At 49.7% G+C, this 16627-nt stretch overlaps 1 protein-coding gene across 1 annotated transcript; it reads right to left on the reverse strand.

Moving 5' to 3' along the window:
* Nucleotides 1–4696: 4696 nt before the first annotated feature.
* On the reverse strand, nucleotides 4697–12772 carry BORCS7 (BLOC-1 related complex subunit 7). Its single transcript, XM_048858189.2, has 6 exons — nucleotides 12696–12772; nucleotides 12369–12612; nucleotides 11145–11207; nucleotides 8550–8593; nucleotides 7602–7622; nucleotides 4697–5880 (listed from the first exon to the last, which is right to left on the reverse strand). Exons 1-6 carry the CDS (start codon nucleotides 12770–12772, stop codon nucleotides 5829–5831), a joined length of 501 nt encoding a protein of 166 aa, XP_048714146.1. The 3' UTR covers nucleotides 4697–5828.
* Between the last annotated feature and the right edge of the window lie 3855 nt (nucleotides 12773–16627).

Raw genomic sequence — 16627 nt, forward strand, 5'->3', positions numbered from 1 at the left:
GGCAGCAGCCGGGCCCCGCCCCCTTTGTCGCCCCGCCCCCTTCCCAGCCCCGCCCCCTTTGTCCAGCGACCCTATTCTTCACACCCCAGAACACACTGTGGAGATCCCAGCCCGGGGTGCTGGTTTTCTGGGCCAGCTGGAAGTGTTGCATAGGAAGCACATTCACCCCAGGCAATGAAGCGGCGTGTGGGGCTTTGCACGGATGCCGGTTTTGTTCAATATCTTCATTAATGATCTGGAGGATGGTGTGGATTGCACCCTCAGCAAGTTTGCAGATGACACTAAACTGGGAGGAGAGGTAGATACGCTGGAGGGTAGGGATAGGATACAGAGGGCCCTAGACAAATTAGAGGATTGGGACAAAAGAAATCTGATGAGGCTCAACAAGGACAAGTGCAGAGTCCTGCACTTAGGACGGAAGAATCCCATGCACCGCTACAGACTAGGGACCGAATGGCTAGGCAGCAGTTCTGCAGAAAAGGACCTAGGGGTGACAGTGGACGAGAAGCTGGATATGACGAGAAGCTGGCATTGCCAGCAGATCGAGGGACGTGATCATTCCCCTCTATTTGACATTGGTGAGGCCTCATCTGGAGTACTGTGTCCAGTTTTGGGCCCCACGCTAAAAGAAGGATGTGGAAAAATTGGAAAACTTCCAGCGGAGGGCAACAAAAATGATTAGGGGACTGGAACACATGACTTATGGGGAGAGGCTGAGGGAACTGGGATTATTTAGTCTGCGGAAGAGAAGAATGAGGGGGGTTTTGATAGCTGCTTTCAACTACCTGAAAGGGGGTTCCAAAGAGGATGGATTTAGACTGTTCTTAGTGGTAGCAGATGACAGAACAAGGAGTAATGGTCTCAAGTTGCAGTGTGTGAGGTTTAGGTTGGATATTAAGAAAAACTTTTTCACTAGGAGGGTGGTGAAGCACTGGAATGCGTTACCTAAGGAGGTGGTGGAATCTCCTTCCTTTGAAGTTTTTAAGGTCAGGCTTGACAAAGCCCTGGCTGGGATGATTTAGTTGGGGTTGGTCCTGCTTTGAGCAGGGGGTTGGACTAGATGACCTCCTGAGGTCCCTTCCAACCCTGATATTCTATGATTCTATGATGCTATGGCTGATTTAGGAACATTGGTGATGGTGTCTGCAGGCAATCCAGTCCTCCACATCTACTGGAAAGGTGGTGGTGGTGATGTAGCACCTTGGGGCCAACAGGCATGTTGTGACATTTTGGGGCTCACCCAGACACGTAAAGCACACGTAAAGCTGTCAACACCTGCCCTATAACCTTGGGGTACCTTAATGCAGCTATGACTCAGATCCCAGTAGCCAGCCCACAAGCACAAGGTCTCACCCCGACGTCCAGCAGCCTAGTTACTCCTTGTAAGGTAACACCAACAGCCCTTAATCCCATGTCTCCCCAAATCTGATCTTCCAGGTTCTTAACTGACAGACCCTCAGACTTTTCCCCTCCAGTTCATCATCCCTGAAGGTGTGAAACCAGCCCCCAGATACCAGTTTACTTTGGTACACCCGCCCCAACAGTTTGTACAACAGAGACCTGCTTGGGGGTAAAAATAAACAAAAAGTTAATTTAATAGACTAACCACAGACTCAATGACGAAATAGTAAGGGAAGCAAACATGTACAAGTTCCACAGCAAATAAACATGCAGAGGAAACTTTAGACTTTACGCTTCCATTGTAGATAAAATCCTTTTTCTCATACAAGCTACCTATTGCCTTTGAAGGATCCCAGCATACCTCCTAACTATATAGAGGATCCAGCATTTCACAGAGAGTATCCCGCCTACAGCCTGTCCCTGTTTCTGGAAGACTTCAGTTTCAAGTCTCCCTTTCCCTTCCCCCGCTTTTTTGTCTCTCCTGGCACCGTGACTCATGGTTAAGGCTATGTTTTAGTCAGGGGTATTTTTAGTAAAAGTCATGGACAGGTCACAGGCAGTAAACAAAAATTCACGGCCCGTGACCTGCCCATGACTTATACTATATACCCCTGATTAAAACTTGGGCCAAGGGGCAGCGGGTGCTCTTTTGGGGTGGACAAAGGGCGCTGTGGGTGCGGGGGGGGGGAAGCAGGTGGCGGCACACAGCCCGGGACCCCTGCTGATGCTGGGCCGGGCAGCAGCACACGGCCTGGGACTCCCACTGGACCGCTGCTGGGGGGAGGGCTGGCAGGCTCTCCACGCAGCTCCCCAGAAGCAGCCGGCATGTCCCTGCAGCTCCTAGGGGCAGCAAAGGCATGGGGGGCTCTGCACGCTGCCCCTGACACAAGCGCCGCCTCCAAAGCTCCCATTGGCTGGGAACTGCAGCCAATGGGAGCTGCGGGGTGGTACCTGCAGGCAGGAGCAGCACACAGAGCCCCCTGGTCCCTCCGCCTAGGAGCTGCAGGGACATGACAGCCGCTCCTGGGGAGCCCCCCCCCCCACGCCCCAGAGGTAAGCATCACCCTGTACCCCATCCCCCTGCCACAGCCCATAGCACCTTCCCACACCCAAACTGCTGCTGGCCCAGGGCTGACCAAGCTGTTCGGGCAGCTCTGGAGCCAGCCACACTGGCCACTGCAGAAGTCACAGAGGTCCCATGACACATGCAGCCTTACTCATGGTTATTTAGAATGGAAGAAACTCTAGCCAGGATGTCTCAATGTCTTTCCATTAACTTTAATGATCCACCATTTCCTGGGCTAGACAACAGATGGGTACCCGAAGCTGGGCCAAGTCTACACTAACACTTATGTTGGCAAAACTTTTGTCCCTCAGGGCTGTGAAAAACACATACCCAAGTGACATAAGGTTTGTCAGCATAAGAGCTCACGTGCACAGCACTATGTCAGCAGGACACTCTCCCACTGACAGAGCTACCGTTTCTCATTGAGCTGGTTTTATTAGGTTGATGGGAGAGCTCTCCCCCATCGGCATAACGCAGCTACATGAGTACTCTTACAGCGGCATGGCCTTAGCTTTGTGTAAACTGGCTTGGGAGATGCCCCTCCCAGCCTTACTGCTCTGCTGTGAAGTGGAGCAGAAGTTTACAAGCAGAGTTTTCTATATCCACAGATATATAAATGAATAACCAATCTGTATAAATATCTCATAATGACCAACAAGTTCAGAGAATTACCCGCTTTCAGAAACGACCTTCCCTGATACACTTCTATAGTACAATGTGCAATCAGTTGGTTCAACAGTTCATGTCTGGGGTTTAAACCTTCTGTTCTCCCATGGGGTGTCTGGATCCTGACTGTCACACATGTACCAGGAAAAGATGGAATGGTTCAGCCCTTCTCACCCAACAAAGCAATGCTGCAGATGTTCATCTTGAGATGACAGACCGGCAGGATGACATGGGGAGAAACACTGCAAAGGGAAACTGGTGAAAGAAAATCCTTGACCTCCACATTCAATAACTAGCCTGCCTAGGGTCTGGAATTTCAAGGCAGCAGCTGTTGCAGTTTGAGTAAGAGTCAAGATAATTTTTGTTTTTACAAAGCAGGTGTCAGCACTTACAGGGACTTGGAGCTATATTCTGCTCTCAGAGCTGCATGCACAGCTCCCAGTTAGGCTACTGGAGTTAACTGGTGTGTCTAAGGGCTGAATGAGCTGTGGTGTGTCAGAGGCCCAAAGAAAGATTATTCTGCTCTCAGTAGTTGCTAGGTAAGCATCCTGCTCAGGATCACTGATTAGCCAATGAGTTTGTTCTCGTGATGGTTTCCATTGGTCAAGTGCGCGCCATTCAATATCATGCAAGGGACAGCTGGATGCAGGTGCTGCTCTGGAACAAATGCAGAATATGCCTCTTTATGCAACTGAATTTAGTGTTGCATAAAAACAGCAATTTTTAAATTCCTCTCTGGGCTTTTCTTAACAATTAACCTAACACACCATGTGCAGAAGGAGCAAGCATAACATAAGATATAGCACTAACCGTCAACCTATTCAGGTCATTGGATCTGCCAGTATCCTCTGGACTAGTTCTCCTCAGCAGCTAGCTATAGCACTGTATCATAATGACACTCTCACTATAGGCTTTATATTAAAAAAAGAGATTAAAAATATCTAAATAGGAATGCAAATCTTCTCAGAATTAAAAAATAATCAATCAAAACAGCATGTGTGTTTTTTAAACCTTCCTCTGCCATGTAGAAAGCCCAACCTAACTGCACTGCACAAGAGACTCACAAGTGAAACTGACTTCTGAAACAGACCCAAAGGAAAGCTCTGCATACATAGATGCTGGAACTAGGGGTGCTGCAGTACCCCCTGGCTTGAAGTGGTTTCCATAATAGACAGGGATTACAGTCTGGTTCAATGGATCTCAGCTCCCCCACTCTACAAATTGTTCCAGCACCCCATCTGCATAGCTCGACAGCTTGTCTCTTTCGCCCATAGAAATAGGTCTTCTCTCTCCCTATAGAATCATCATCATATAGAAATATTTCATCTCATCTCACTGATCAAGCTCCATGGAATTTCTAAAAAGTGATGAAAAGCACAGTCAGTGAATAAAGTGCTTCTCCTATGACTAAGTGGAGAGGCTATTAGTAACATGGAAAAGCAACCACAGACAACATATTTGTCTTGGACCCAAATTAAAGTCAATGGGAGCTTTGCCACTGAGTTTAATGGAAGCAGGTCCATTGATGGCATCCTTTAAAACACACTATTAGTACCTCACAGCTGTATATCTGAATAGTTTACTGATTCTGTACAGAGTTACAGAATGAATCCAAGGCTGCTTGATCAAGAGCCATAACAGCAATGAAATAGGAAGAATGCAGTTCAAGGCCAAAACAGACAGCAGATGTACTGGCAAAAGATACAACATTCCAACCCTGTGTTTTAGATTATATACAGAAACTAAGGAACAGTACAGTGCTAATGACATTCATGAAACAGATATCCTATTGGACAGGTGACAAAGGACCAGTACAGCGCTAATGACATTCATGACACCCAGGTGACAAAGGGCCAGGCAAGTCGTCAGATACTGTATGTACCTACACACCTGGGTTTGAAAATTCTGGCCCATATTAGGTTCCCTAAAGCCATATTTAAGCAACTGATTTCCAAAGGTGATGTGTGTATGCAGCTCCCACTGACCAAACTTGTAGTGGTGGCTGCTCAATTCTCCAGAAAAAACAAGAAGGTTGTTTATGTGTCGAAATGTGAATGTAGGTTCCCATGTGAAAATGCTGGCCCTGCTTTCTGTACTTTGCGGGTGGGGATTGTAAACTTGTGTGAAGAACACTGGGCAGCGCATCTCCATCACCGCACCTGTTAACTCTGTGAAGAACAGCTCTATATTCAGCAGAAATTATAGATGGGGGAATTCACCCTAGAGCAGAGGGCCCAGGAAAGCTATATGGGTTTGAATGGGACCCAAGTCACGTGTTTGGCTGACTATAAATAATAACAGACATTGCCTTTGATTCATTAGCTGAACATGCGCAATGCCTTGGGGAAAGGAAAACCCCTATTCAAATAGTACTTTGCATAGAAAAGAAAACAGACATGAACAGTGTTAGTCACAGGAAGGTTTTGGTAAAGTCTGCTTTAAATTAAGCGCAAGCAAGTGATCTAGCCTTCGGTATAGGGAGAGAGTTTGTGATGAGCAGGTTACAGAGCCGTCCCACGCCTATCCACAGCCCTGCACGTTCAGTACCACACACGCTGCATTTTCACAACTGACTTTCAGCACAGCTCAGCCTTGCAATGTAACTGCGGAAGCAGGAAGAGACTCTGAAGCTCCACCGACACAGGTCGTCCCATCAGCTCCCGCTAGGTGTGCTGGGTATTTCGGTTCTCCTGCTTCATTTCAGAAGGTGACTCAGCTGGTCCTGCAGATTTGATGAATGCTCGACACTGGGGACCAGACAGACGGAAGTGTTCAAAGTCAGATCAGCTCCCCAAATCTCTGTGTTTTGGTTGCTAAATAGATGCACATGCCATTACCACTTGTGCATGAGGGAACAGAACTGCTCTGTTGAAGAAGTTAGGAGGGGAAAATACCTTGTGAATCAGACAAGAGCCATGAGAATGACTAAAGGATTAGAAAACATGCCCTATAGTTATAGTCTCAAAGAGCTTAATCTATTTAGCTTAACAAGGAGAAGGTTAAGGGGTGACTTGATCACCATCTATAAGTATCCACATGGGGAACAAATATTTAATAATGGGGTCTTCAATCTAGCAGAGGAAGGTATAATGCAATCCAACAGCTGGAAGTTAGACAAATTCAGACTGGAAATAAGACGTAAATTTTTAACAGTGAGTGTAATTAACCATTGGAACAATTTACCCAGGGTCGTGGTGGATTCTCCATCTCTGACCATTTTTAAATCAAGATGGGATGTTTTTCTGTTCTCTGAATTATTTTGGGGACGTTCTGTGGCCTGTGTTATACAGGAGGTCAGACTAGATGATCAAATTGGTCCCTTCTAGCCTTAGAATCTATGAATCATCCAACCCATACCACATGCCATCACAAAGGCGAATTGTCTACAAAGCCTGTGACTGGACCAAAGCCAAAATAACTCAGCACATCTATAAGCACAAAGCAAAGCTTTTCTTTTGCTCAAAAACCATCACAGATCAGAAACAGTGGCAAGTGAGGAACAGTTACAAAGATCCCAAGTGACCTGCATATTCTACTTAAACCCTGCTGAGACGCTGAATGTCAGACAGGGGGACTAAACTGAGCCCTGATACAAGTGGGCATAATGCACCTAGGAGGCAATGAGGGCTCCATCCACTTATGCCAGAGCTAAACTGGACCCCAAGCGTGGAATAAAGAGCAACCAGGATCTGGCTTACGATGCCTAGTGCATTTCATCTGGAAGGATCACAAAGGACTTCACAAACGAAATTACTAGTTGCGGAGAGAATGAGTAGGGTTGGTGGCAACTTAAATTTCTTCATAACAAATTTTAAAAGAAAAATTTTGTTTCATTCAGAATTTCAGGGTTTTTTTTTTCATTTTTGCAATGAAAAAATTCAAAACAAAAAGTACATTTCCATTTCCAATTTCAAAATGTTACTTGCATTTTTCCCCCTTTCTCCCCTTACACTGCTGCTAAGATACCATGGTGATGGGAGCTTGAGATAGGAACTTGGCCAGGATACTAGGATGAACACCCGACTCCTGCAAAAAGCGCAAGTGATCATGAGCAATCAGTGCCTTGGTGTTGTATCTCATCCAAATCCCCGCTAACAGTACAGCATCCCTGAGAGAGGAAAGATCGCCCCCTACTGAGTCATCAACATGACTTCATGCAGCACCCTGAGTTTTCCTTGGAGGTTCCTTATCCAAGCAATGACCTAGTGTGACCCCGCTAAGTTTATGAGCTGATCGTTCCCTTCTTTGTACCTTGGGGCCACATTCAACTTCCTCTGGAGAAAAGAAAACATCACGCCATTGCTAGGATATGCTGCCTTCATGTCATTGCAGATTTACTTGCTGAAAATAGAAAATCCAGCCAGGCATCATGCAAACTACGAGAGGGAATCAACATGGACTATCTGCTGAGGGTTAGCAAGAGAGGTGTAAGCTTAATAAATCGGCTAATAAAACAGGCTATACTCACTTCTTCTGAATAGCTTCTTGTCTAGACGAGGAAAGAAGAGAAAAAGTATTGTTGGAAAAATAGCAACAGGGCTAATTAAGTGCTGGTAAAAGGGGCTTGACTGACTGCTCCGAAAACTGAAACCATCAATTTGTCTTTAGAACAGGCCCAGCAGGGGCAGCAGCAGGGCAAGCTGCCCCCACACTGCCCTGGCACCATGTCTCAACCCTGACCTGGAGGACAACCTCTTCAGGTGAGAGGGGAGTCCTGTCTCCATGACCTATTCAGTCCTCAGCTGATTGCTAATGGGGGTGCGTGTGTGTATGCGTGCAGAGGTGCGGACGCCCTCACCCACTAGGAACTTGATGGAGACTCATCAACTCATGTCTCACACACACCGAACAGCCATCACATGGTGATGACTACAGGTGACTAGCGTCCTGGACAGAATGATGATTTAACTGGGAATTGGTCCTGCTTCGAGCAGGGGGTTGGACTAGATGACCTTCTGGGGTCCCTTCCAACCCTTATATTCTATGGTTCTATGATTCTAATTCATACTGGTAGCCTAGAGCTAGAAAGCATCATGTTGAATATGGAGATTTTTTGCTGGCACTTGTCTGATTCTATCCCATGTGACTCATTCAAGTGACCATGGCTCATGCAGTTTAGCACCAACACTTAACACCGAAGGGGACGTTGCAATGTTTTTTATCTGAACAATGTCCCTTTAACAAACTGTAGGCCAGCATGGTGAGCTAGTGATAGAGGGTTCCAAACCGTGGCCTGCTCAGTCCCAGCAGAGAGGAGGACAGGAGCCCTCCCTCATGCTGGAATGCCCCATTTTGGCCAGCGCTCAGACCAGGCTCCATGCAAAGCCACCAAAATGTGGGGCCTTTAAGGGGAATGAAAGGGGTTTCCATGAGATCAGCCCCCCAAAACCCAGAGTACCCAGTGCTCCCTACTTACTGGTACTGGAGATGAGTGGTTATGATAGCCATCTTCCTTAGACTCTGCAAAGCACAAAATGAGGAATTACGGACCTTCTCTGTCATAGAATCATAGAATATAAGGGTTGGAAGGGACCCCAGAAGGTCATCTAGTCCAACCCCCTGCTCGAAGCAGGACCAATTCCCAGTTAAATCATCCCAGCCAGGGCTTTGTCAAGCCTGACCTTAAAAACCTCTAAGGAAGGAGATTCTACCACCTCCCTAGGTAACGCATTCCAGTGTTTCACCACCCTCTTAGTGAAAAAGTTTTTCCTAATATCCAATCTAAACCTCCCCCACTGCAACTTGAGACCATTACTCCTCGTTCTGTCATCTGATACCATTGAGAACAGTCTAGAGCCATCCTCTTTGGAACCCCCTTTCAGGTAGTTGAAAGCAGCTATCAAATCCCCCCTCATTCTTCTCTTCTGCAGGCTAAACAATCCCAGCTCCCTCAGCCTCTCCTCATAACTCATGTGTTCCAGACCCCTAATCATTTTTGTTGCCCTTCGCTGGACTCTCTCCAATTTATCCACATCCTTCTTGAAGTGTGGGGCCCAAAACTGGACACAGTACTCCAGATGAGGCCTCACCAATGTCGAATAGAGGGGAACGATCACATCCCTCGATCTGCTCGCTATGCCCCTACTTATACATCCCAAAATGCCATTGGCCTTCTTGGCAACAAGGGCACACTGCTGACTCATATCCAGCTTCTCGTCCACTGTCACCCCTAGGTCCTTTTCTGCAGAACTGCTGCCTAGCCATTCGGTCCCTAAGCATCTGTCCTGAGCATCTCGGCAGAATTAGTGTGAGCTGTTCTAGAATGATGACAACTCTGCATATTCCTGCAGCAGCTTTTCCCCCCCTCCCCGTCCCTCATCGCAACCCAATGGAGTTTATAGGCTGCACGGGAAAAGTTCACCTCCCTCACCCTGAAACCCAGCTACCTCAGGGAAGCTCTTGAACAACTATCACAGATAACCCTGAAAAGACCATTTCTCCTCTGCTCTTTTCAGGCTCTTTTGCTGCGCTCATCTTGGCAGCACCTGAGCACTTTCCATTAGTGCATTAAGTGATGGGACTGACATCTATCGTGTGTGGTTTGTTCTCTCACTCTCTCCCCAGGATGCAGGGAAGGGTCGTATTTTGGTAGGATTTTAAAAAATACACACACACGTTGCTATGTGTTTCTGTTAGAGGAGGCAAGGTCAAATAAACGCGCCTTGCACTTGGATTGGGCTCATCGGCCTGACCTCTTGCATTCAGCCCTGTTAAACACTACATCATTCCCACTAACGCTGTATCCAGCCAGCTCTCAAATCTCTGCCGTGCTACTGCCTTGACCAGCTCCCTTGTGAGCCTAATCCACTGCCCAGAGGCTTGTGTTATTCAGAACTAAACATCTCCTGCATTAGCTTCAGGCCACTGCTTCTTGCCTGGTCATTTTGACCTTGCAAGGACAAGCTCACCAATCCTGGAATACTACTGTGTGGAGCTGCCTCCCTTGAAAGCAAATATTCTCCCACAAGATGTGAGAGAGTAAACAAGTCCAGAAAACAGCAAAGGGGTCATTTCTACCTGATCTAGCAAATTTCACTTCAGGACTTCACTCATCCGTCAGTGTCATGAAGTGTAACAAGCCAGGGGCCTACAGGAGGTGAAATATAAGTCTGCAGAGGGTAGGCTAGAAAGGGTGCAACAATAATAAAGACTCTGAAGCCCTTCAGTAATGGGATAATTCAGCACAAACTACTATTACCGCTCTTGAGGTCCAAGCTACTGTGTCTACTAGGAAGGATTCTGGTGTTGTGAGCTTCAGGGGAATCCCACAGTTTTGCCTCTGCAGTTCAGGAAATCATAGCTGGCAAGTTCGGTGAAGAATTCCTAGATGTAGCAAGCCCATCCCACTGCACCAATGCAAGACTGGCCTATAGTGAGCTCTATTAGAAAGAACTACACTACAACAAAAGAGTAATAATCTGCACTTCTATAGCACCGTCCATGCCACGATCTCAGAGTGCTTTTCAAGTCCCCGTGAACTGAGCTTAACAACACCCCTGAGAGGTCAGGGGACATTATCACCATTTTACAGACAAGGAAACTGAGGCCTGGAGAGATTAAGTGCCTGATTTTCACGGACTTCAATGGGAGCTGTGCGTGCTCAGCACCTCCTGAAATTAGGCCATAAATGACATGCCCAAGTTCATGCAGAAAATTGACAGCAGAGCCAGAAACAGAACCCAGGTCTCCAAAACCATGCTCTGAAGTGTTCCCAGCCTCTGTTTGCCAGATGCTGGAAATGGGCAACAGAGGATGAATCACTTGATTACCTGTTCTGTTCATTCCCTCTGGGGCACCTGGCATTGGCCACTGTCGGAAGACAGGATACTGGGCTAGATGGACCATTGGTCTGACCCAGTCTGGCCGTTCTTATGACTCCTAGCTCTGTACTTCAGCCACAAGATTCCCCTTCCGTACTCTGCACTGCCTTGCAGCCCCATGCTCTGTGCCAAAATCCAGTGATTCCTATTAATCAGAAATGCCATTACTTCAGCAGATAAACGTTCCTTACATCTTCCGAGTGCAGGATGGCATCTTCTTGCATCACCATGTTTCTAGCCGCATGACCCAGGAGCTGAAAAACAGACACGCAAACTGCAGGCAGAAGTCCCGGGCCACCGGGGATTTCTTGTGGCTGCCACTCAACAGATCAGCACACAGAACTGATTGAATTGGGAATTCATTTCACTGGGATTAACTCTGCAACGATCATGCCTTGGATGAAACAGACCAGCAGAGAATGGGGTTTCCTGCAGCATCTTTCACAAAAGAGGTGACAATGTGTTTTACAGTGAGACATGGTGTCAGCAGTGACGGTGATGGTGTAGGCAAACGCAGCAGCCAGTGCACTCAAGAATGGTTCGGCAATAAAAACCCGTTTGACTAAATAGGGGGTATGCTGGACTTGGGGATCTGCCATCTCTGGGTCCGGAAGTATTTTCCACTCCCTAACTCTTGGGATTTGAGGACGGCCAGGCTCCAGGTCTCCAATGCAGCGAAGACACCAAATGCTGGCCAGCTCTGGACAGCATACTCACGGGATGGGTTTCCTGAGGTCAAGGTTGCCCGTGTGCGTTCTGAGTCAGCGCTCCACACCCACATCAGGTTCTCATTCATCCCCTGGGCCGTGTCCCACAGGGCAGATTATGCTCTGACCAAGGAGGGGGCAGAGTGACTGCTCCCGGGCGGAAGGCTCCAGGTCAGGGCCTGTGTCCAACGCACACGAGCTGTATTAATCCAGAGCCCCCCACGGGTGTTTTGCGGGAGATCTGAGTCACACTCGACCCCTCCGATTGGGACGGGTAGCTGGGGCAGCCCCACCAGGCTCAGGAGGGCCCCACTGATGGGGCCGACCTGGGCGCAGCTCGCAAGGGGACACCTGCGGGGTCCCAATCCGCCGCAGGGATGCCCGGGGTGCTCGGAGCGGAGAGGGGGAAAGAGACCAGGGAGGGGAGGAGCAGGTCGCTCCAGCCAGACCTCGGCCCCCTTCTCAGGCCAGGGGGGGAAGAGGCTGGGGAGCCCCCAGGGCAGGGGGCAGTTCCCAGCATGCACTGCTCCGCCCAAGCCCCGCTGGGCGTGTCCCGCAGCACAAGGCACCGACGTGACATTTTGACCCCGCTCCAGCCGGACCCAGAGGCCACGAGCCCCGGCTTCCCAGCCGGACTACACTTCCCAGCACACCCCGCGGCTGGCGCGCTGCATGCTGGGTGTTGTAGTCCCGGCGGCGGGCCCTCACCTCGGAGCTCCGCGAGCCTTTCAGCACCTGCTTGGTGAGGGCGATCACGTCGGTGCCGCAGCCGGTCACCCTGTCGATCAGCAGCCCCTTCACCGAGCGGCCGAACCGCGCCTGGGCATCGGACGCGCCCCCCGCCGGAGCCGCCGCCATCTTGGGGCTGCCACAGCCTGCGCCCCGCCCCCTCAAGGCCGGGCGACGGCGAGCGCCGGAGGACAGACTAGAGGGGAAGGCGAAGCAGGGTGTGGGCGACTCCTGCCTCGCCATGGGGATGGGGCTGCCCTGCTAGGGGTCGGGGGCACCAGCCTCCAGAGGTCCTGCCTGGTGGCCCAGGTCTCTGCAGCAGGGGCAGCGAGCCTTGCAATGAGGGGCATGGCCCTGGTTAGTGACCCTTTGTGGAGTCCCATGGCACCCCGCCCTGGGCGAGGTCCTAGGCCACATGTTTTTATTGGAGGGGGTTTGCCAACTCCCTGCACTATTAAAGCAGAGTTTCCTTGCAGAATCCTTGCTATGGCAGCCCGGGCACAGACTGATTTCAGCCGGATCCCTCCCAGGTCCCGTATGGGAAAGGAGACAATGTCGCTCCCCTTTCCTCTCTCCCCACCACCCTACTCCCTTGCAGTGATCCAGGTTTCTGGGGCAGCTGCTCCTAATGACTCAGTTGTATGGGGATGTGCAATCCCTGATCACACCCTGGCCCTTTCAAACAAGCTGTTTCTCAGCCCCAACCCCTCCACGTGATTTTTGGCAGCACGTTGTCAGTGTGGTGGGGAAATTGAGTCGGGGGAAGGGGGGGGGCAGTGTTCTGCAGCAACAGGTTCAACAGTGAGCTCTCCACCGTGACATACGTGTGCCGAGCCACAGGCAAGGAGCCTCAACCCCCCAACACACAGCTGCCCTGCCCAGTGTTCCCAAACTAGGGCAGGCAACGACATAGGGGAACTTTCCACCCCCAGTGGGGCCCTGCCCCAAAAACAGACAGCATCTGCCGGTGGGAACACTGACCTGACTCCCCCATCCCGTATGACCCCGGGACTTTCCAATGGCCGTGTGGGACCATGGGGCAACTTCAAAAATCGGAGCCAGCTGTGGGATGTCCTGCACAGCAGGGGGCTCTTGAGAGGTATGCCCGGTGGTTGTGCCCTTCCTGTTGATCCCAACCAGCTGGCAGTGCTGAGCCCAGCTCAGAGGCTGGGTCAAGCATGCTCAGTGTCTGCCAGATGCTTAGTTTTGTGGTCCCCAGCTGCAGGGCTCTTGTCTGTGGGGATGGGAACAGGGTACGGATAACGCTCAAATTCCTACCTTGGCAAATTTCTTTACAGCCATGTAGCTAATTCTCCCTAGTTGAATGATTTGCAATCAGACACCTCTGCTGTCTTTAAAATAAAGGCACCCGGAACAGCAGCCCAGCACTTGCCAGGATGACCAACACTAAAATAACAACCTTTTGGCCTCAGCCCAGCCCTCCTCATCTACCCTTTGCTAACAAGCAAGTGTGTGCAGTGCTCCTGGGCCAGCTTGCACTAATAAACCAGCATGTACAGTGCAGCAGAGCCATCCAATTCAGCACTTGTGAGCAACCTAGAATAACAAAACTGCCTTGGGAGCCAATGACCTGTATGTGCCCGGCTGTTGGTTACTGCGCTTCTCGTTGATTACTAAGGCTTGTCTACGCTACAGGGGCTAGAGCAGCGTAGCTACGCCACATAGGTATGTCAGCGTAACCTGTAGTGTAGACGCTGTCTGTACTGATGGAAGGGTCTTTTCTATCACTGTAGGAAAACCACCTCTCCCAGCAATGGTATCGAGGTCGGAGGAAGCATCCTTTCATCAAACTAGCTGCATCTACAAGCTCAGCTTTGCTACAGCGGTCAGCGGCATGGATTTTTCACACCCCTGAGAGCCATGGCTAAGCTGACCTAAGCTCTAAGCATAGACCAGGCCTCAGTGTGCACAGGAAAAATTCAAAGTGTCCACTTCACTTCAGAACTATAACAATGCGTCTTACTTTTCATCAGAGGATCTCAAAGTGATTTACAGACACTAGGGAATCAGTCGTCCCCCAAGAGGCAGGGGAGTATAATGGGGGGAGGGATAGCTCAGTGATTTGAGCATTGGCCTGCTAAACCCAGGGTTGTGAACTCAATCTTTGAGGGGGCCATTTAGGGATCTGGGGCAAAAATTGGGGATTGGTCCTGCTTGGAGCAGGGGGTTGGACTAGATGACCTCCTGAGGTCCCTTCCAACCCTGATATTCTATAATTAATTCCATTTTGCAGATGTGTAAACAGGCACAGAAGGGCTAAGTGACTTGCCCCAATTCTCATAGCAAGTCAGTGGCAAAGTTGGTCATGGGACCCATGAGTCCTAGCTCCCAGACCCCTGCACTACCCACTGGCCAACACTCCTTTGGTATCATAACCCTCTTCCCAAGCTTTCACTTCTTGAGATTGCTTTCCTTCTTACACAGGCTTGGGAAGGACATTGCTGGTCTTGGCCCAGGGAAACACGTCATTTTTTTTCTCGTAAATAAACTGCTTACCAGCTGCTTTAAAGACTGGATGACTGCTAACATACTACCAATGTACTGCTGTTAATAGAACTTTTTGCACGGCTATAGCACTTGAGAGTCTCAAAGGAGATTAGAGCAGATGATCATGTGCCTCAGAGCTCCCCTCACTCATTCTCATGGGTAAGTCTTATCCTTTTTATTTGGGGGAAACTGAGGCGCAATGCAGGCTTACATCCCCTCCCCTGTATTGTCATTTGCATTACTTCCCCTCCCACTGCCCCCATCTCCTTCCCCCAAGTAGTAGCTTTACAAACCCTTGGAAAAGTAATTGACTTTGTGCACCTCTTCGGGGCCACTCTGCTGAATCTGTCCCCAAGGGTACAGTGGAAATCAGGTAGCATCAGAGAGAGAACTCGGAGCTCGGCCAACACGACAAGCCATTAATTGCAGCACATGTGGTTTATCTTCACTCTGGAACATACCGTCTTGTCCGTGCCATTTAAGTGTACGCTCTGAGTACTGTCCCGGCCATTACCTTGAGGTGTTCAAGGGAACCCAGTCACCGAGAACAGCTGTTGAGGCCACCAGAATGGAAAAGGGGGGATGCTAGGAAGCTGAGACAGCATCAGCCTTCCCAACGGTAGCTGGAAGGATGTTATGGAGTCTTGGATCCATGGCAAAAAGGAACCTGACCAGACTTAAACCAGATGTAAACCCAAGTAGCCTCAGCAAGATGCTCATCGTAAAGGAGCAGCTAGTCATTCATAGAGCCAAAGGGTTAGAAGGGACCACAAGGGTCACCTAGTCTAACGGCCTGCCAAGATGTCAGATTTGTTGTGGCTAAACCATCCAAGACAGATGGCTCCAGCCTCCTTTTGAAAACCTCCAGTGACAGAGCTTCCACAACCTCCCTAGGCCTCTGTGCCATTGTCCTACTGTTCTTACAGTTAGGAAGTTTTTCCTGAGATTTAATCTACCATGCTGTAGTTTGAACCCATTGCCCCTTGTCCTGCCCATTAACACAGTAGCAATAATATTCATAAAAATACGTTGCCCTTCTACAGAACTTTCCATCCCACCATCTCAGACTGCTCCACAAGTTAATTAGACTGCACAATACCCCTGCTGACGTATGTTCCGCACTCTCCAATATTAGAGCAGTTCCCTTTCATGGTGACGGCTGGATCCGGCCATTAAACCCAGTAGGTAGGAAACTGCCCTCCGGAAGACCCCTTTGAGCCCCAGTGTATTGTAACCCTGGGTGGCAGCAGAGCGGTCTCGTCTTCATTCACCCTGGCCCTCAGGGCTTCCTTTGGGCAGCGGGGGAGCCCCTGAGCTAGAGGTGCTTTTTCACCAGAGTGATTCTCCCATTCTGTAATCTGCCTCACGTTGTCTAACCCATGGGGAATCGGTGCAAAAGGAATCTACATTCATTGCTAAAGATTCAGGGCTGCTAGGCCCACCTTTTCCAGGCTACCTTTCGAGAGGAATCCCACTTTCCCCACCACGCGGGATCCTGCCCCGCTCCGTCCTCTGCCTCGGCTCTTCTTCCGGCTGGAGACCTCTCCCCCCCTCATTGGGTCAACCCCTGGCTAGGGCACCGCCGCATTCACCCAATGTGCTGTGTTCACCCAATGTGCTGCCAACACAGCAGTAGCCGTTATATGGCACAAGGACTTTTTTAACGTCATCTAGTACATCTGCCATTGTGGTACTTCCTACGCACCTGGAAAGGCCATGCATCAGAGCAG

Source organism: Caretta caretta, chromosome 7 (genome assembly GCF_965140235.1).
Source record: "Caretta caretta isolate rCarCar2 chromosome 7, rCarCar1.hap1, whole genome shotgun sequence".
In the NCBI taxonomy this organism is placed as follows: domain Eukaryota; kingdom Metazoa; phylum Chordata; order Testudines; family Cheloniidae; genus Caretta; species Caretta caretta.

Excerpts from the sequence above, each read along its gene's own strand:
- BORCS7 (XM_048858189.2), bottom strand. The coding sequence starts at position 12,772 with ATGGGACTCCACAAAGGGTCACTAACCAGGGCCATGCCCCTCATTGCA. Across the intron at positions 12,613-12,695 it reads GCCCCTGCTGCAGAGACCTG|CACACCCTGCTTCGCCTTCC; the intron begins GGCCACCAGGCA and ends GCAGGAGTCGCC. Across the intron at positions 8,594-11,144 it reads CCATCCTGCACTCGGAAGAT|AGTCTAAGGAAGATGGCTAT; the intron begins GTAAGGAACGTT and ends TGTGCTTTGCAG.